Source organism: Muntiacus reevesi, chromosome 4 (genome assembly GCF_963930625.1).
Source record: "Muntiacus reevesi chromosome 4, mMunRee1.1, whole genome shotgun sequence".
Classification (NCBI taxonomy): Eukaryota; Metazoa; Chordata; class Mammalia; order Artiodactyla; family Cervidae; genus Muntiacus; species Muntiacus reevesi.
Window position 1 is genome coordinate 101,889,368 of NC_089252.1, and position 21,858 is coordinate 101,911,225.

Genomic DNA, 21,858 nt, shown 5'->3' on the forward strand with positions numbered 1-21,858 from the left:
ATGTATTCCCCATCCCGATCCCCCCTCCCACCTCCCTCTCTACCCACTCCTTCTGGGTCCTCCCAGTGCACCAGGCCCGAGCACTTGTCTCATGCATCCAACCTGGGTTGGTGATCTGTTTCACCCTAGATAATATACATGTTTCGATGCTGTTCTCTCGAAACATCCCACCCTCGCCTTCCCCCACAGAGTTCAAAAGTCTGTTCTGTACAACTGTGTCTCTTTTTCTGTTTTGCATATAGGGTTATCATTACCATCTTTCTAAATTTCGTATATATGTGTTAGTATGCTGTAATGTTCTTTATCTTTCTGGCTTACTTCACTCTGTATAATGGGCTCCAGTTTCATCCATCTCATTAGAAGTGATTCAAATGAATTCTTTTTAATGGCTGAGTAATATTCCATGGTGTATATGTACCACAGCTTCCTTATCCATTCATCTGCTGATGGGCATCTAGGTTGCTTCCATGTCCTGGCTATTATAAACAGTGCTGCGATGAACATTGGGGTGCACGTGTCTCTTTCAGATCTGGTTTCCTCGGTGTGTATGCCCAGAAGTGGGATTGCTGGGTCATATGGCAGTTCTATTTCCAGTTTTTTAAGAAATCTCCACACTGTTCTCCATAGTGGCTGTACTAGTTTGCATTCCCACCAACAGTGTAAGAGGGTTCCCTTTTCTCCACACCCTCTCCAGCATTTATTGCTTGTAGACTTTTGGATAGCAGCCATCCTGACTGGTGTGTAATGGCACCTCATTGTGGTTTTGATTTGCATTTCTCTGATGATAAGTGATGTTGAGCATCTTTTCATGTGTTTGTTAGCCATCTGTATGTCTTCTTTGAAGAAATGTCTGTTTAGTTCTTTGGCCCATTTTTTGATTGGGTGATTTATTTTTCTGGAATTGAGCTTCAGGAGTTGCTTGTATATATATATATTTTTTATCTTTTATGCCTGTTTATTTATTTATTTATTAATTTTTATTTTTCAGTGGGTTTTGTCATACATTGATATGAATCAGCCATAGAGTTACACGAATTCCCCATCCCGGTCTCCCATCCCACCTCCCTCTCCACCCGATTCCTCTGGATCTTCCCAGCCCAACAGGCCCGAGCACTTGACTCATGCCTCCCACCTGGGCTGGTGGTCTGTTTCACCACAGATAATATACATGCTGTTCTTTCGAATCATCCCACCCTCCCCTTCTCCCACAGAGTTCAAAAGTCTGTTCTGTACTTCTGCGTCTCTTCTTCTGCCCTGCATATAGGGCCATCGTTACCATCTTTCTAAATTCTGTATATATGTGTTAGTATACTGTAATGTTCTTTATCTTTCTGGCTCACCTCACTCTGTATAATGGGCTCCAGTTTCATCCATCTCGTTAGAACTGATTCAAATGAATTCTTTTTAATGGCTGAGTAATATTCCATGGTGTATATGTACCACAGCTTCCTTATCCATTCATCTGCTGATGGGCATCTAGGTTGCTTCCATGTCCTGGCTATTATAAACAGTGCTGCGATGAACATTGGGGTGCACGTGTCTCTTTCAGATCTGGTTTCCTTGGTGTGTATGCCCAGAAGTGGGATTGCTGGGTCATATGGCAGTTCTATTTCCAGTTTTTTAAGAAATCTCCACACTGTTCTCCATAGCGGCTGTACTAGTTTGCATTCCCACCAACAGTGTAAGAGGGTTCCCTTTTCTCCACACCCTCTCCAGCATTTATTGCTTGTAGACTTTTGGATAGCAGTCATCCTGACTGGTGTGTAATGGTACCTCATTGTGGTTTTGATTTGCATTTCTCTGATGATAAGTGATGTTGAGCATCTTTTCACGTGTTTGTTAGCCATCTGTATGTCTTCTTTGGAGAAATGTCTGTTTAGTTCTTTGGCCCATTTTTTGATTGGGTGATTTATTTTTCTGGAATTGAGCTTCAGGAGTTGCTTGTATATTTTTGAGATTAATCCTTTGTCTGTTGCTTCGTTTGCTATTATTTTCTCCCAATCTGAGGGCTGTCTTTTCACCTTGCTCATAGTTTCCTTTGTTATGCAAAAGCTTTTAAGTTTAATTAGGTCCCATTTGTTTATTTTTGCTTTTATTTCCAATATTCTGGGAGGTGGGTCATAGAGGATCCTGCTGTGATTTATGTCAGAGAGTGTTTTGCCTATGTTCTCCTCTAGGAGTTTTATAGTTTCAGGTCTTACCTTTAGATCTTTAATCCATTTTGAGTTTATTTTTGTGTATGGTGTTAGAAAGTGTTCTAGTTTCATTCTTTTACAAGTGGCTGACCAGTTTCCCCAGCACCACTTGTTCAAGAGGTTGTCTTTTTTTCCATTGTATATCCTTGCCTCCTTTGTTGAAGATAAGGTGTCCATAGGGTCGTGGATTTATCTCTGGGATTTCTATTATGTTCCATTGATCTATATTTCTGTCTTTGTGCCAGTACCATACTGTCTTGATGACTGTGGCTTTGTAGTAGAGTCTGAAGTCAGGCAGGTTGATTTTTCCAGTTCCATTTTTCTTTCTCAAGATTACTTTGGCTATTCGAGGTTTTTTGTATTTCCAAACAAATTGTGAAATTATTTGTTCTAGTTCTGTGAAAAATACTGTTGGTAGCTTAATAGGGATTGCATTGAATCTATAGATTGCTTTGGGTAGAATAGCCATTTTGACAATATTGATTCTTCCAATCCATGAACACAGTATGTTTCTCCATCTGTTTTCGTCCTCTTTGATTTCTTTCATCAGTGTTTTATTGTTTTCTATGTATAGGTCTTTTGTTTCTTTAGGTAGATATACTCCTAAGTATTTTATTCTTTTTGTTGCAATGGTGAATGGTATTGTTTCCTTAATTTCTCTTTCTGTTTTCTCATTGTTAGTGTATAGGAATACAAGGGATTTCTGTGTGTTAATTTTATATCTTTCAACTTTACTATATTCGTTGATTAGCTCTAGTAATTTTCTGGTAGAGTCTTTAGGGTTTTCTATGTAGAGGATCATGTCATCTGCAAACAGCAAGAGTTTCACTTCTTCTTTTCCTATCTGGATTCCTTTTACTTCTTTTTCTGCTCTGATTGCTGTGGCCAAAACTTCCAAAACTATGTTGAATAGTAGTGGTGAGAGTGGGCACCCTTGTCTTGTTCCTGATTTCAGGGGAAATGCTTTCAATTTTTCACCATTGAGGGTAATGCTTGCTGTGGGTTTGTCATATATAGCTTTTATTATGTTGCGGTATGTTCCTTCTATTCCTGCTTTCTGGAGAGTTTTAATCATAAATGGGTGTTGAATTTTGTCAAAGGCTTTCTCTGCATCTATTGAGATAATCATATGGTTTTTATCTTTCAATTTGTTAATGTGGTGTATTACATTGATTGATTTGAGGATATTAAAGAATCCTTGCATTCCTGGGATAAAGCCCACTTGGTCATGGTGTATGATTTTTTTAATATGTTGTTGGATTCTGTTTGCTAGAATTTTGTTAAGGATTTTTGCATCTATGTTCATCAGTGATATTGGCCTGTAGTTTTCTTTTTTTGTGGCATCTTTGTCTGGTTTTGGAATTAGGGTGATGGTGGCCTCATAGAATGAGTTTGGAAGTTTACCTTCTTCTGCAATTTTCTGGAAGAGTTTGAGTAAGATAGATGTTAGCTCTTCTCTAAATTTTTGGTAGAATTCAGCTGTGAAGCCATCTGGTCCTGGGCTTTTGTTTGCTGGAAGATTTCTGATTAGTTTCAATTTCCTTGCTTGTGATGGGTCTGTTAAGATCTTCTATTTCTTCCTGGTTCAGTTTTGGAAAGTTATACTTTTCTAAGAACTTGTCCATTTCTTCCAAGTTGTCCATTTTATTGGCATAGAGCTGCTGGTAGTAGTCTCTTATGATCCTTTGTATTTCAGTGTTGTCTGTTGTGATCTCTCCATTTTCATTTCTAATTTTGTTAATTTGGTTCTTCTCCCTTTGTTTCTTAACGAGTCTTGCTAATGGTTTGTCAATTTTATTTTTTCAAAAAACCAATTTTTAGCTTTGTTGATTTTTGCTTATGGTCTCTTTAGTTTCTTTTGCATTTATTTCTGCCCTAATTTTTAAGATTTTTTTTCCTTCTACTAACCCTGGGGTTCTTCATTTCTTCCTTCTCTAGCTTTAGGTGTAGAGTTAGGTTATTTATTTGACTTTTTTCTTGTTTCTTGAGGTAAGCCTGTAATGCTATGAACCTTCCCCTTAGAACTGCTTTTACAGTGTCCCATAGGTTTTGGGTTGTTGTGTTTTCATTTTCATTCATTTCTATGCATATTTTGATTTCTTTTTTGATTTCTTCTATGATTTATTGGTTATTCAGAAGCGTGTTATTTAGCCTCCATATGTTTGAATTTTTAACAGTTTTTTTCCTGTAATTGAGATCTAATCTTACTGCACTGTGGTCAGAAAAGATGACTGGAATGATTTCAGTTTTTTTGAATTTACCAAGACTAGATTTATGACCCAGGATATGATCTATTCTGGAGAAGGTTCCGTGTGCACTTGAGAAAAAGGTGAAGTTGATTGTTTTGGGGTGAAATGTCCTATAGATATCAATTAGGTCTAGCTGGTCCATTGTGTCATTTAAAGTTTGTGTTTCCTTGTTAATTTTCTGTTTAGTTGATCTATCCATAGTTGTGAGTGGGGTATTAAAGTCTCCCACTATTATTGTGTTACTATTAATTTCCTCTTTCATACTTGTTAGTGTTTGCCTTACATATTGTGGTGCTCCTATGTTGGGTGCATATATACTTATAATAGTTATATCTTCTTCTTGGATTGATCCTTTGATCATTATGTAAGTGTCCCTCTTTGTCTCTTTTCACAGCCTTTATTTGAAAGTCTATTTTATCTGATATGAGTATTGTGACTCCTGCTTTCTTTTGTTCTCCATTTGCGTGAAATATTTTTTCCAGCCCTTCACTTTTAGTCTGTATGTGTCTCTTGTTTTGAGGTGGGTCTCTTGTAGACAGTATATATAGGGGTCTTGTTTTTGTATCCATTCAGCCAGTCTTTGTCTTTTGGTTGGGGCATTCAACCCATTTACATTTAAGGTAATTATTGATAGGTGTGGTCCCATTGCCATTTACTTTGCTGTTTTGGGTTCACGTTTATACAACTTTTCTGTGTTTCCTGTCTAGAGAAGATCCTTTAGCATTTGTTGAAGAGCTGGTTTGGTGGTGCTGAATTCTCTCAGCTTTTGCTTGTCTGTAAAGCTTTGAATTCTCCTTCATATCTGAATGAGATCCTTGCTGGGTACAGTAATCTAGGTTGTACGTTATTCTCTTTCATTACTTTAAGTATGTCCTGCCATTCCCTTCTGGCCTGGAGGGTTTCTATTGATAGATCAGCTGTTATCCTTATGGGAATCCCTTTGTGTGTTATTTGTTGTTTCTCCCTTACTGCTTTTAATATTTGTTCTTTGTGTTTGATCTTTGTTAATTTGATTAATATGTGTCTTGGAGTGTTTTACCTTGGGTTTATCCTGTTTGGGACTCTCTGGGTTTCTTGGACTTGGGTGGCTATGTCCTTCCCCATTTTAGGGAAGTTTTCAGCTATTATCTCCTCTAGTATTTTCTCATGGCCTTTCTTTTTGTCTTCTTCTTCTGGGACTCCTATGATTCGAATGTTGGGGCGTTGCATATTGTCCCAGAGGTCCCTGAGGTTGTCCTCATTTCTTTTTATTCATTTTTCTTTTTTTCTCTCTGCTTCATTTATTTCCACCATTTTATCTTCTACCTCGCTTATCCTATCTTTTGTCTCTGTTATTCTACTCTTGGTTCCCTCCAGAGTGTTTTTGATTTCATTTATTGCATTATTCATTTTTAATTGACTCTTTTTTATTTCTTCTAGGTCTTTATTAAACATTTCTTGTATCTTCTCAATTTTTGTCTCCAGGCTATTTATCTATAACTCCATTTTGTTTTCAAGATTTTGGATCATTTTTATTATCATTATTCTAAATTCCTTTTCAGGTAGATTCCCTATCTCCTCCTCTTTTGCTTGACTTGGTGGGCATTTTTCATGTTCTTTTACCTGTTGGGTATTTCTCTGGCTTTTCATCTTGTTTAGATTGCTGTGTCTGGAGTGGGCTTTCTGTAGTCTGGAGGTCTGTGGTTCCTTTTTATTGTGGAGGTTTCACCCAGTGGGTGGGGTTGGATGATTGACTTGTCAAGGTTTCCTGGTTAGGGAAGCTTGCGTCAGTGTTCTGGTGCATGGAACTGGATTTCTTCTTCTGGAGTGCCATGGAGTGTCCAGTAATGAGTTTTGAGATGGGTCTATGTGTTAGGTGTGACTTTGGCAGCCTGTATGTTGACGTTCAGGGCTATGTTCCTGTGTTGCTGGAGAGTTTGCGTGGTGTCTTGCTCTGGAACTTATTGGCTCTTGGGTGGTGGTTGGTTTCAGTGTAGGCATGGAGGCTTTTGGATAGTCTCTTATTACTTAATGTTCCCTGTAGTCAGGAGTTTTCTGGTGTTCTCAGGTTTTGGGCTTAAGTCTCCTGCCTCTGGATTTCAATTTTATTCTTCCAGTAGTCTCAAGACTTCTTCAACTATACAACACTGATAATAAAACTTCTAGGTTAATGGTGAAAACATTCTCCACCGTGAGGGACACCCAGAGAGGTTCACAGAGTTACATGAAGAAGAGGAGAGGGAGGAGGGAGATAGAGATGAGCAGGAGGAGAAAAGGGGGGACTCAAGAGGAGAGAGCAGATCTATGCAGTTGTCTGTTCCCAAAGTGTTCTCCATAGCCCAGACACCCACAAAGATTCACAGAATTGGATTGGGAAGGGAAGGGGAAAGGAGGAAACAGAGATGTTCTGAGGTAGAAAACGGAGAGTCAAAAGTGGGAGAGAGTAATCAACACACTCCTGAATAAAAATGGGAACTGAATATTGGATTCTTAAATGTCCAAAATTTATATCACATACTGAAAAACAAAAATTAAAAATCTAGAGTAGAGGTTAGACTCTTAAAGATAAAATATTAAAAACAAAAACATAAAAAATTTTAGAGATGTATATGAAGTTCAGGTTAACAATAGGGCTTCTCTCTCTCTTTTTTTTTTTGCAAGGTTATAGTGAAATGAAAATGAAAGAGTAGTAGAGGAGTAATAGAGGACTTTAAAAGAAAATAAGAGAAAAAGAGAAAAAACAAGAAGAAGAAAAAAAGACAAAAAATTTTTTTCCTAATTAAAAAAATCATAAAAATATATGAAAATGAAAGTCAAGGAGTAGTGGGGGAGTATTAGGGAATTTTAAAAGAAAATAAAAGAGAAAAAAGTAAAAAAGAAAAGAAGAAAGAAATTTTTTTTTTAATTAAAAAAAGAAGTAAAAATATATCTAGGAATTTCTCTGGCGCTGTTGTGGTCAGTGTGGGTTCGGTTCAGTTTCAGATAGCTCCTCGTTCCAGCTACACTTCTCGATATCTACAGGCCCCTTCCGGTGTAGTCGGTGTTACCTACAGGGATTTTAATCTGTTGCACCGGTCCCTTCTGAAGCGGTTCCCTTTGTTTATTTGGCTTCCATTTGCCGGTCTCTTCAGTGCCTAATTTCCGCCCTGACACAGGCGGGCGGAGGTGGACTCTTGCTCAGGTTCGCTAGTTCTGTCGGGCGCTGCGGGGAGGGAGGGGCGCTGCTTTCCCCGTCTACAGTGTTCAGGCTACCGGCTGCTCTATGTGGAGTGTACCCTGCGTTGCGTGCGGTTCCAGTTTTCGGGTACTCCACAAAAGCGCGGACTCGGTTGTATCTGCGTTTTGTGCCTTCCCCGCCTGAGCAGCTCAGGCAGCCAGGAGCTTGACGGGCGCACTCTCCCCAGGTGCGGTGCGCCTTCTCCCCTCCGCGGCCCCAGCCTCAGTTTCCGCCCACGCCGGTCGGATGTGTGTGCCTTGAGTTTAGCCGCGACCCTCCGGGCAGATGTCGACCGTCCAGAATCTCAGGAAGTCTTTGGTTAGAAACTGGAGGCCTGTTTGCAGTGTGGTAGGGGATGTCGTCTTTGGGGCCGAGTTTGCCCCTTTCCCCTTCCCCCTGCATCTTGCCTCTGGCGGGGCAGGGCTGGGCCGGTCCGCAGTAGGCTAGCTCCTCTCTGGACTTGCTCAGATCCTTTGTTCTGCGAACAGCAGTGTGTGTTCGGGTTGGTTAATTTTCTCTCTCTCTTTTGCTATCCCACAGTTTAAGTTGGAATCTCACAAAAGCTCCCTCCGATTGCCCTCAGGGCACTCAGGCCCGGTCCTTACCCTAAGCAATGCCGCCCGCTCCTCTCCGTTCCGCCTCCACTTGCTGGTGGCGGATGCGGGGTCTGGGGTACTTTTCTACTGGGAGTTGCTTTTAGGCACGTAATCTGTGGGTTTTATTTATTTTTCCCTCCCAGTTAGGTTGCCCTCCGAGATTCGAAAACTTCCCCCAGACCCACCAGTGCGAGGGTTTCCTGATGTTTGGAAACTTCCTCTATTAAGACTCCCTTCCCGGGATGGGTTTCTGTCCCTAGCTCTTTTGTCTCTCTTTTTATCTTTTATATTTTGTCCTACCTCCTTTCGAAGACAATGGGCTGCTTTTCTGGGCTCCTGATGTCCTCAGCTAGCGATCAGAAGTTGTTTTGTGAAGTTTGCTCTGCGTTCAATTGTTCTTTCGATGAATTTGTAGGGGAGAAAGTGGTCTCCCCGTCCTATTCCTTTGCCATCTTGACTCCTCCCCCTGTGTGTACCTTTTTGAACTATGGTCTTCTCAGGGTACTCTCCCAGAAGTGGGATTGCCAGATCAAATGATACCTTTGTTTTTCCTGCTTGAAGGAACCAAAATACTGTACTTTACAGCACTACCAATTTGCATTCCTTCCAGCAGTGTACAAAGGTTGCATATTCTCCATGCCCTCTTCAGCATTTGCTGTTGGGAAACTTGCTGATGATGGCCATTCTAACTGGAGTCAGTTGATAACTCGACGCAGATTCTAATTTGCAATTGTCTAATAATTGGCTTGGAGAAGGAAATGGCACCCCACTCCAGTACTCATGCCTGGAAAATCCCATGGACGGAGGAGCCTGGTAGACTTCAGTCCATGGGGTCGCTAAGAGTCGGACATGACTGAGCGACTTCACTTTCACTTTTCACTTTCATGCATTAGAGAAGGAAATGGCAACCCACTCCAGTGTTCTTGCCTGGAAAATCCCAGGGACGGGGGAGCCTGGTGGGCTGCCGTCTTTGGGGTCGCACAGAGTTGGACACAACTGAAGCAGCAATAATTGGCTTATCATTGGCTTTTTTCTTAACAACAGTATAAATAAAATGTACCTCTTGAATTTTCTTCTTGAAATCCAGCCCATTCAAAAATTCTTTATCCATGATCTTTGTGAGGACATTTCTTCAGGGGCAGGTATTATATATTTGCAGCAATACAAATCTTGTGGATGTTAACTATGATAACAGCAGGGAGTCAAGTTGCTGTTATGAGAAATGGCCACAAGATGGGAGTACTTTCCCATTCCCAATCTGGAAAATAGAATTGGAGCCTTTTAGACAAAGTTGTGTTCCTGATGGTAAATGAGAACGGAACAGGGTGGAGGCAGAGGGGGAGAACAAAGACCCAAGGGCTTGTGTCTCTTTACCTCTGCCCCCCTTCCTTACCTATTTGCCTCCTCCCACACCCCTCAGCCAAAGCCCGAGCCCTGCAAAAGCGTTTTGCCAAGAGTATTGAGGGTCAGTAGCTAGGGTGGCTCTAAGCAAACTGGCTTTTCCTGGGACCACACCACAGGATGCTCTGGAGCGCGAAGATTCTGAGATCTTCCTGGCGTGCCGCTCCACTGTCCTTTGGGGGCACGAGTGTTGGCTGACTTGAGAAGGGCCCGCCTGCATGCCGAAGCAGTGGGTTTTATTTGAGGGGACCCGGCACTTCTGGTAGAAGTGGGGATCATTTGGTGGCACAACCTTCTGAGCAGCCTCATAATCACACCACTCCTGCCTTGGGAGCCGAGTCTATTCAGGTCTAAGGATAAGAAACCAGCCTGGGTGACTCGGGTCCAGAAGAATAGAATAGACATTTTTTGCTCTTATGACTGTTTCATTTATTTTTGTTTCTGTTTTGGATATTCTATTGCAGTGGAGTTGACATGCATCGTTCTCTTTGTTTGAGTTCTCCAGCTCCTTGATTCACTTCTACATAGGCCTGTACCTATAGCTTTGCAGATTCTCATCCCATGATGGTATTGCAGGTGTTGAGTCAAATTTCCTGGGCCCTTCTGTGGGTCTTCGGCTATGATATATTTTTATGTGCATTTCCAGTAGTTTGGGGCCTCCTCGTTGATCCTGCTCCCTGCGTCCCCCTGCCAACCTCCCCATCTATGCCTTGGCAGTGGTATGTTTCATGTGCAAGCCTGTGAGCCTGATTTTTGTGTGGGACACTGCTGGGTTTCGATTATGTTTTAGATATCACCTATAAGTGAAATCAGTCATACTTGTGTTCTGTCTGCCTCACCGGACTTAGTGTGAGCTTCTCCTGGCCCATTGAGTTGCTTAAAACAGCATGATTTCATTGTGTTTGGGGCTGAGTAACTGTCCACTTGTATGGGTGGCGTGCCTTCTTTCTCTGTTCATCTATCCTCACACTTGGGTCGTTTCTCTGCCTTGGCTATTGTAAATAATGCAGACACGGCCATTACAGTGCCTGTGACTTTTGCAAAGATGCTTTTCTCTGGGTATCCTTCCAGGAAGAGATAGACAATCTTTGGTAGCTTCATTTTTCTTTTCTTAAATGAACATCCAGACTATTCTCCACAGTGACTGTTGCCAGTTTACAGTCCCACCTTGGCACTGGAGAGTTCCCTATTCCCCCACCCCACTCCCCAGACCCGGGGAGCCTTTTTTGAAGTGTTGATTTTATAATGATTGCTGCCAGAGGATCCCTGGGTGTCTTTGTCTTGGGGTCTTTCTCCTCCTTAGAGATCCTAAGCATTTTCGTTTCAGGTGATTTTTCTCTGTGACAAAGACTATGAATAAAATGTGGCTATTGAAATATGCATGTGGAGGGTCGGCTGTATTTTAATTTAGGTTTTCATTAGGTGCCGCCATGGACCTTTCTTGGTGGGGAAGGTCATCTGCATCCCCAATCCTGTGAACCTTAAGTACTCTGCATCAGTCTTCTCATTGCAGTTCCAGAAGATGTCCACAAGGCGGCAGCACTTCTTCATGCACCACTGTGTTCACTGGACCATCCTTCATGGGTTGTTAAGGAGAGTGGAAGGTGCCCAGGGGCTTGTATCTCTTTACCTCTGCCCTCTTCCTCTACACCTTCGCCTCCTCCCGACCACCTCAGTCAAACCCCAAGCTTTGCAAAAGTGTTATGCCGAGGGTCCTGAGTGTCAGTTGTTGGGGCGACTGTAAGCAAGCTGGCTGTAATCAGTGACCACAGCCCCAGGAGCCCTGGAGCCCTACGCCTCTCGGAGCTCTTCCAGGCGCGCCTCTCCACCGTCCTTTGGCGGCTTGAGGCTCGGCTTAGGTGAAAAGGGCCCACCTGCATTCTGCGGTGGTGGTTTCATTCAGAGGGCACCCCCCGCCAAGTTCTGATGGAAGCGGGGCTCCTTTGCTGGCACGGCCTCCTGAGCAGCCTCAATCTCACCCCAGTCTGCTTTGGGAGCCGAGTCCGCTCAGGTCTAGGGTTGGGCCAGGTCCCAGGGGGATTGTTATGGTTAGAAGTCCACTATTTTTCCTTATTTGTGTCTGCTGAATGTACTGTGTTCTTTCTCCTCTGGTTGTTTTAAATGTTTTCTCGGTTTCCGTTCTTGACTCTGTGCCAAGTTTTGTTTATTTTGTACTTATCCTGCTTGGTATTTGCTGCACTTCTGCTATCTGTGTATTACTTTCTTTCTCCAGAAAATTCTTATTATCTTTTAAAGTATTTCTTCTACCCAATTGTCTCTCCCCTGTCTTTCTGAGGCTCCAGTTACATGAATTAATATTTTTGACTATTTTATATTGTCTCACATGTCTCTTATGATCTGTTTTGTTTTTCATCGTTTTTATTATCTGTGCTTTAGTTTGGATACTTTTATTGACTTGTCTTTAAGATTCATGATCCTTTCTTTGGTTTTGTTCAGTCTACCAATAAGCCTCTCCAATGAACTGCTAATTTTATCTACTTTATTTTTTTCAGCTTTATTTTATCCACTTTGATTTTATTAAGAGGTCTCATTTCTTTGCTTAAATTCTCCATCTTTTCATCTATTTTTGTAATATTGTCTGTTCTTTTATACATTTATAAAAGTCATTTTATTTTTTTGTCAGCTAATTACAACATCTGAGTCATCTGTGAGTTATTTTATTTACTATGTTTTTTCCCCCTGCTAATCAACAGCTGTTTTTACTTATGACTGTTAAAAATTGAGTAGAAAATAAGAGGGTGAACTGGTTGTATTTTCCTGTAGGAAACCATGTTTTTTTCTTTGTAAGATAGCTAGGTTGAGCTGCTGATCTTTTCAACCAGGAGTTGACCTGAGCCAGAGTCTTGTTACACAAGTATTGATCATTAGTTTATCTCTGATTTCAAATGTCTTTAGAGTGAGAATTGTCCTAGTCTTTGATAGGGTCCTTCCTCTAGCAGCATTTTGGGATAAAAACATCTGAAGACTAAGAAAATCTCTTTCTGTGGGGGCTTGTAGCTAAGCCTTTGATTTCTTGTGTCACTTCACACTCAGCAAAAGCATATGCAGTGGAAAAACCAGCTTTATATTTGAAGCTCCTCCAGATTTATATGTCACAGGAGCCTGCATGGTCATTAAAGTACTGTCAATTTCTCCTTACTTCAGCAGACTCCCTCTGCAGTATAGCAGGTCAGTCCAATGCCTACCTGTCCTTACTTGCTTCTAGAGGTAAAACTAGCAGCTGGTCTGTGTGCAAGGCTCATCCCTTTCTGAAATTTAGTTCCTTTAGGCTTGTGCTCAATGTTCAGTTGCTCAGTTGTGGCCAGCTCTTTGCATAAGGCTTTTGCCTTTGCTCTTTGCCACCAGACTTCTCTGTCAGTGGAATTTTCTAGGCAGGAATATTGGAATGGTTTGCCATTTCTGAAATTTAGTTCCTTTAGACTTACGTGTATCCAAAATGCTCCTGTGTGTTTACAGTTTTTATGATTTTTGTAACCTCTGTGTGTTTCTATTTACCATAGTGTGAAGGATTGTTTGGCATGTCCTTCTATATCCTAATCAAAAGTGGAGTTCTGGAAAAACTAATAAGACAAGTTGTTTTCATGCAGCATACACCCAATGCTATGGTGCCATGATCACTGATAACTTATAACGGGAAACACTAATTTTTTAAAGTAGTTTAATTCCATTTCTTCCTTTCTTAAGTAAAAAAAAAAAGGTTTAAGAAATAGTTTACAAATATAAGAAGACACAATTATTTCTTGAAAAATTTATGTTTATAAGACATGAATGATATGATTTACAATAGCATTTTGTATAAATGCATTTCATTTTTCTTTTATTTTAGGAATTTTTAGAATGTGCTCATGAAGCCTGCAAAGTACATAATCTTCAGCCTGTTAAATTTTTTCTTGAAAAAATGATTCAGACATATGAGATGATGATCGTTAGACACGGGTAAGATTATAGATAGTTAGATGCCATAGTTAGCTGTTATTTTTTTAAGTTAAACTATTAAAGCAACTAAAATTTATAAACCAAAGAGTCAGCAAATTTTGCTAGGTGCAGTAGGGAGCAACCCTCCATCCCCACTCTACCCCAACCAATCTCCATTCCAGTGACTTAAAAACAACGCTGTATTTCTCTCTCACGCTACATGTCCAAAAAAGATTGGAAAGGAGTGCTCATTCAGTGATGTAGCACTAATGACCCTCCACAATTTGCCCCTTTGATTATCAAATACGTTATTTGTTCTACTTCATGAACATTAAATACACTTTTACTTTCCCAAGGAGGCAACCCGAAAGTTCCAACCAAGGAACCAGACTCAAAGTCTAGAATCTCTAGATGATATGTGATAGTCTGTGTATCAGATTTGAAAGCTGTTCCTCTTGCTCCAGAGATCTAAAAATAGAAAAACAAGTTATCTGTCCTGCACACATCCAGCATGATAATAGTGGGTTTACCAGAACATGATTACCACAGCAAATACTTCAGAAACTGAAGAGACAAAGCCAATACTTATCAGTAGCAGTTCTGAAATTCAGCAGGGCATGTTGGGCCCTAATTCCAGAGACAGACTGACTGGGAAAGTACCTCAGTAGTTTGTACAGGCCCTTCCAGGGAGTCAGAGTCCTTTTATACATAATTTATTGTAAAGGGTATCATTAAATGGCTCTGGCCATTTTATATTCATAATTTTATATATATATATATATATATATTTTCCCCCCCTCCTGAGACAGCCTCCCCTACCAATTGTATAAACTGAAATCCCCATAAAACCTGGGTATACTTCTGTTTGACGTTGCTACCCAAGAGGGGTTTTCCAGGAACCTGTCCTCTGTGGACTTTGGTTCAACCTTGTGAGGGGTCTCCCCTCTTCATTTTCTTCCCTGGTCACATGTGAGGTGGATAATAGAGAAAATTTCCTTGAGAGCTGAAAAATGTTTTCAGCTGGCTCTCTACCTATACAAAGTTGATGTCTCAAAGGTCATGATTTTTTAAAGGCAGGTTTTTTTTTTAAAGCTCTTTTTATTATATAAATTTTCAAACATATGTAGAAATAGAGGGAATTAGTACAGTCAACCCTCATGCATTCAGTAACTAAGAGTCTTTTTCACATCTTAAACATTCACATTGTGTTTTAGCCTAGACTCATGGTTTCTTTGTCAGTTAACTCTCTCAGAAACTTAATAAACTTTTTTTCCATTTGATTCCAGGTGTGCCAGGAGCCACCAGAGTAGTCCTTATTAAGTCACACCTTTCTAAACGTCCTTGTAGTATCCTTGAACCTATCTGGATTAGTTGGTAGGCCCATATCCTTAATCTGTTTTCCCTAATTATTTCACCATCTGGAAATGATTGCTGGGAACCATATTAACCTTGCATATCTTATAATGAAGTGATACAATGGCCCTGCTCTTGATTTTGTCTTTGCTACTAGGCTAAGCTGATCTTTGTTGTTCAAAGATTTTTCTCAACTTATCTCTTACCGATTGCAGATGAGAATAAATCACCTCATTCAGTCTCTCAAGTCTCTGTTTCTCAGCTTTCTCTACTTTCATTCCTGCTTGCAAAGTGGCCATATTTTCCTGAGCTCATTTCTTTTTGTAGTTCCTTGTTAAATGCATCCCTTAGCCACCAATATATACTAATAATTCTCTCTTCACTATCTTTTCCCTCTAAAACCACAATTTCAATAGATTTATTATCTATCTCCCAGATTATCTCAAGGAATAAATTTACCAAATGTTTGATCAGTTGCTCGGTCGTGTCCGACTCTTTGCGACCTCATGAACCACAGCATGCCAGGCCTCCCTGTCCATCACCAACTCCCAGAGTTTATGCAAACTCATGTCCATTGAGTCGATGATGCCATCCAACCATCTCATCCTCTGTCATCCCCTGCTCCTCCTGCCCTCAATCTTTCCCAGCATCAGGGTCTTTTCCAAGGAGTCAGCTCTTTGCATCAGGTGGTCAAAGTATTGGAGTTTTAGCTTCAACATCAGTCCTTCCAATGAACACCCAGGACTGATCTCCTTCAGAATGGACTGGTTGGATCTCCTTGCAGTCCAAGGGACTCTCAAGAGTCTTCTCCAATACCACAGTTCAAAAGCATCAGTTCTTTGGTGCTCAGCTTTCTTTATAGTCCAACTCTCACATCCATACATGACTACTGGAGAAACAGGTTTGACTAGACGGACCTTTGTTGGCAAAGTAATGTCTCTGCTTTTTAAGATGCTGTCTAGGTTGGTCATCACTTTCCTTCCAAGGAGTAAGCGTCTTTTAATTTCATGGCTGCAGTCACCACCTGCAGTGATTTTGGAGCCCCCAAAATAAAGTCAGCCACTGTTTCAATTGTTTCCCCATCTATTTACCATGAAGTGATGGGACTGGATGCCATGATATTAGTTTTGTGAATGTTGAGCTTTAAGCCAACTTTTTCACTCTCCTCTTTCACTTTCATCAAGAGGCTCTTTAGTCCTTCTTCACTTTCTGCCATAAGGGTGGTGTCATCTGCATATCTGAGATTATTGATATTTCTCCCGGCAATCTTGATTCCGGCTTGTGCTTCATCCAGCCCAGCGTTTCTCATGATGTACTCTGCATATGTTAAATAAGCAGGGTGACAATATACAGCCTTGATGTACTCCTTTTCCTATTTGGAACCAGTCTGTTGTTCTATGTCCAGTTCTAACTGTTGCTTCCTGACCTGCATACAGGTTTCTCAAGAGGCAGGTTGGGTGGTCTGGTATTCCCATCTCTTTCAGAATTTTCCACAGCATAGCATTAATTCCCAATCCTCTAGCCTCTGTTAACAATTAATTTGCCACCCACAACTTAGCCTCTAAGCCCGTGCCCCTAATTTTAGTCTCTCTCTCTCTCTCTTTTTTTTTTTATCATGGCAAGAATACCTTTCTCCCTTCTAGGTACCAATTTCTATCGGTAAGGACGGACTAGGTTATTCCAAAGAAACAATCTGTACCCAAATCTTAGTGACTTGAGAACAAAGGTGTATTTCTCAATCATACTGTTTTCAGTATAATTTAGCTTGGAGGTTCTGCTCATCATAATTATTCAGGTCCCAGGTTGTTGGAGCAGCCACCATCTGAACATTGTGGGTCACAGCTTGCTAGAGGGAAAAGAGAGAGCTCTGTAGGGTCCCTTATGGGCAATTATCTCTCCTCTACCAAGTAACACTCATCATTTCCATTTATTACTCCTTAGTCATCTAGTAGTCCTGAAAGAGAGCAAGGAAGGCTACTATGTTCCAGCAGAGAGGAGATTCAGAGTATTTGGCAAAGAGCACTGTAGCAAGTGAAAATGAGGAAAAGTGATTCCTCTCCACCTCCCTGCTTAGGAAACCTCAAGTCATTAAAATTTTTTTCTTAAGTATGCAGTTGTTTCCATTTTCATTTGGAAATTTTTTTTTTCATCATTTGGAAAATTCTTATTCTCTTTTGTAGATAAAGGTATTAATATTGAGAACTTGATTTAGAGATCAGTTAAATGTAACCACCTTATATCCAAGACAAAGTAATGTAATTTCAAAAATTATATGTAGTAATTATCATAAGGTGAAAGTTTATATACAAGTATATAGGTAAGTAATTTAACTTACCATTATTTTTGAGAATCTTATTGTATAATGACTTCTTTTCCTTCATAGTTTTATGTTAGTAGGAGAGCCTTTTGCTGCTAAAACAAAAGTTCTGCATATGCTGGCTGATACTCTAACTCTTATGAATGAACGTGGCTATGGAGAGGAAGAAAAAGTCATTTATAGGACTGTAAACCCCAAATCCATTACTATGGGCCAACTTTTTGGACAATTTGACCCAGTGTCCCACGAGGTAATCCACAGTAGAAACATTCTCTACTCTTATTGACAATGCACATTAAGCCAAGAAATTTGAAATATTTTTATGTTATCACTTTATAGTTTTTTTAAAGGAAGCTTTCCAACTCTTCCTTTTTTCCTCCTCAGTGGACTGACGGCATTGTGGCTAACACTTTTAGAGAATTTGCCTTATCAGAAACACCTGACCGGAAATGGGTTGTATTTGATGGTCCCATTGACACTTTGTGGATAGAGAGCATGAACACAGTACTGGATGATAATAAAAAGGTAAACCATCATGATTAAAAGCAAAACAGATGCACAGTATGAGTATACTTAATGCTACTGAGCTGCAAACCTAAAATGGTTAACATGGTAAATTTATTTTTTTTTACAATTAAAAAAAACAAAGCAGATACAGACATGCTTAAGCATGTTATATGTCCAACGACTAAATCCCAATATTTAAAATGAAGGATGCCGCAAATTGAAAAAGTTTATGTTATCTTTTCAATGAAAACTATGCTGTGGTAAATTCTTTGCTTAGTTTTTTTTTTAATTAAAATACAAGTATATTAAAATTACTGCATTAGCAGGAAGGTATAGTAAAGTGATAATAAGTTATGTGACTATAGTCTTAAGGTTTCTTATAGAAATGTAATATTTCAGAAGAAAACAAAAACCCTTCTTTTTTGAAAACAGACTGCTTCAGTGCTTATATGTGGTACATAACCTTAGAACCTGTGAGATTTAAAAAAATAAGAAAATGGAAGTCTTATATTTATTTTAACTGAGAGATAACATATGTAAAGTATAAAATGCATACCAAAGTTTAGAGTCTTATGTATTTTTCTTACATACACATACACCCAGATGACCATAATATAAATAAAAATACCTTAAATTTATTGTTTCCTACAAGGTTCACTTAAGTCCCTATGCAATCTATACATCTTCCCAAAGGCACAATCATTATTCTAACTCGTGTTGTGATAAACTAGTTTTGCCAGTTCTTGAACTTGATGTAAATAGAATCATACCATATAATGTTTTCTTTCTTTTGGTCAATACAACAACCTATGATATTAATACTGTAGTTCCATTTTATTTCTTTATTATTCTTTTAATATCTGTGTTAATATTCTACTGTATCAATATACCACAATTTATTTTTATATCTAAATGAAATAATTATACTACTAAGTAAGCAAACTAGTTTAATTAACATTCAAACATATACTCCAGTACTTTATCCTAGGTGGTTAGTCATTTGTTTTGTGTTTTTTTTTCATTATTCAGTCATATTGATTGGACTAAGGGGGAAAGCAAACAGACAAGAAATAGTGATGATTCAGAAGAGAGGGTTAATCAGTTTACTCAAGTCTAAGGTAAGAGAAACCCCAGTAAGACGGCAGGCACTGAGAGAGGGCATCAGAGGGCAGACAGACTGAAACCACAATCACAGAAAACTAACCAATCTAATCACACAGACCACAGCCTTGTCTAACTCAGTGAAACTAAGCCATGCCATGTAGGGCCACCCAAGATGGATGGGTCACGGTGGACAGTTCTGACAAAATGTGGTCCACTGGAGAAGGGAATGGCAAACCACTTCAGTATTCTTGCCTTGAGAACCCCATGAACAGAATGAAAAGGCAAAAAGATAGGACACTGAAAGATGAACTCCCCAGGTGGATAGGTGCCCAATATGCCACTGGAGATCAGTGGAGAAATAACTCCAGAAAGAATGAAGAGACGGAGCTAAGGCAAAAACAACACCCAGTTGTGGATGTGACTAGTGATAGAAGCAAGGTCTGATGCTATAAAGAGCAATATTGTATAGGAACCTGGAACATCAGGTCTATGAATCAAGGCAAATTGGAAATGGTCAAACAGGAGATGGCAAGAGTGAATGTCGAAATTTTAGGAATCAGAGAACTAAAATGGACTGGAATGGGTGAATTTAACTTAGATGACCATTATTTCTACTACTGTGGGCAGGAATCCCTTAGAAGAAATGGAGTAGCCATCATAATCAACAAAAGAGTCCAAAATGCAGTACTTGGATGCAATCTCAAAAATGATAGAATGATCTCTGTTCATTTCCAAGGCAAACCATTCAATAACACAGTAATCTAAGTCTACTCCCTGACTAGTAATGCTTAAGAAGCTGAAGTTTCTATGAAGTTATTTCTATGAAGTTTCTATGAAGGCCTGCAAGACCTTTTAGAATTAACACCCCCAGAAGATGTCCTTTTCATCATAGGGGACTGGAATGCAAAAGTAGGAAGTCAAGAAACACCTGGAGTAACAGGCACATTTGGCCTTGGAGTATGGAATGAAGCAGGACAAAGCTTAATAGAGTTTTGCCAAGAGAATGCACTGGTCATAGCAAACACCCTCTTCCAACAACACAAGAGAAGACTCTACACATGGACATCACCAGATGATCAATACCAAAATCAGATTGATTATATTCTTTCTAATCAAAGATGGAGAAGCTCTATACAGTCAGCAAAAATAAGACTGGGAGCTGACTGTGGCCCAGATCGTGAACTCCTTATTACCAAATTCAGACTTAAATTGAAGAAAGTAGGGAAAACCACTACACCATTCAGGTATGACCTAAATTGAATCCCTTATGATTATGCAGTGGAAGTGAGAAATAGATTTAGGGACTAGATCTGATAAGAGTGCCTGATGAACTATGGACAGAGGTTCGTGATGTTGTACAGGAGACAGAGATCAAGACCATCCCCAAGAAAAAGGAATGCAAAAAAGCAAAATGACTGTCTGAGAAGGCCTTACAAATAGCTGTGAAACGAAGAGAAGCTAAAAGCAAAGGAGAAAAGGAAAGACATATCCATTTGAATGCAGAGTTCCAAAGAATAGCAAGGAGAGATAAGAAAGCCTTCCTCAGTGATCAGTGCAAAGAAATAGAGGAAAACAATAGAATGGGAAAGACTAGAGATCTCTTCAAGAAAATTAGAGATACCAAGGGAACATTTCATGCAAAGATGGGCTCAATAAAGGACAGAAACAGTATGGACCAAACAGAAGCAGACGATATTAAGAAGAGGTGGCAAGAATACACAGAAGAACTGTACAAAAAAGATCATGACCCAGATAATCACGATGGTGTGCTTACTCACCTAGAGCCAGATATCCTGGAATGTGAAGTCAAGTGGGCCTTAGGAAGCATCACTACGAACAAAGCTAGTGGATGTGATAGCATTCCAGTTGAGCTATTTCAGATCCTAAAAAATGATGCTATGAAAGTGCTGCACTCAATATGCCAGCAAATTTAGAAAACTCAGCAGCAGCCACAGGACTGGAAAAGGTCAGTTTTCATTCCAATCCCTAAGAAGGGCAGTGCCAAAGAATGCTCAAACTACCACACAATTGCACTCATCTCACATGCTAATAAAGTAATGCTCTAAATTCTCCAAGCTAGGCTTCAGCAATACGTGAACTGTGAAGTTCCAGATGTTCAAGCTGGTTTTAGAAAAGGGAGAGGAACCAGAGATCATTGAAAAAGCAAGAGAGTTCCAGAAAAACATCTATTTCTGCTTTATTGACTATTCCAAAGCTTTTGACTGTGTGGATCACAATAAACTGTGGGAAATTCTTCAAGAGATGGGAATACCAGACCTCCTGACCTACCTCTTGATAAATCTGTATGCAGGTCAGGAAGCAATGGTTAGAACTGGACATGGAACAACAGACTGGGTCCAGATCGGGAAAGGAGTATGTTCAAGTTGTATATTGTCACCCTGCTTACTTAACATATGCAAAGTACATAATGAGAAACGCTAGACTGAATGCAGTACAAGCTGGCATCAAGATTGCCAGGAGAAATATCAATAACTTCAGATATGCAGATGATACCACCCTTATGGCAGAAAGCGAAGAACTAAAGAGCCTCTTGATGAAAGTGAAAGAGGAGAGTGAAAAAGTTGGCTTAAAGCTCAACATTCACAAAACTAAGATCATGGCATCCAGTCCCATCACTTCATGGTAAATAGATGGGGAAACAATGGAAGCAGTGGCTGACGTTATTTTGGGGGCTCCAAAATCACTGCAGGTGGTGACTGCAGCCATGAAATTAAAAGACGCTTACTCCTTGCAAGGAAAGTTATGATCAACCTAGACAGCATCTTAAAAAGCAGAGACATTACTTTGTCAACAAAGGTCCATCTAGTCAAGGCTATGGTTTTTCCAGTAGTCATGTATGGATGTGAGAGTTGGACTATAAAGAAAGCTGAGTGCTGAAGAACTGATGCTCTTGAACTCTTGAGAATCCCTTGCACTGCAAGGAGATCCAACCAGTCCATCCTAAAGGAGATCAGTCCTGGGTGTTCATTGGAAGGACTGATGC

The 21,858-nt window shown here is 40.0% G+C and overlaps 1 protein-coding gene across 1 annotated transcript in view; it reads left to right on the plus strand.

The window, feature by feature from the left end:
• Positions 1–21,858, plus strand: part of DNAH12 (dynein axonemal heavy chain 12) — a 177,326-nt gene that overhangs the window by 63,743 nt on the left and 91,725 nt on the right. Inside the window, exons 29-31 of the mRNA XM_065935328.1 lie at positions 13,485–13,594; positions 17,310–17,493; positions 17,628–17,768. Of these exons, the coding sequence (XP_065791400.1) occupies positions 13,485–13,594; positions 17,310–17,493; positions 17,628–17,768 (435 nt within the window). The remainder of the gene's footprint in view (positions 1–13,484; positions 13,595–17,309; positions 17,494–17,627; positions 17,769–21,858) is intronic.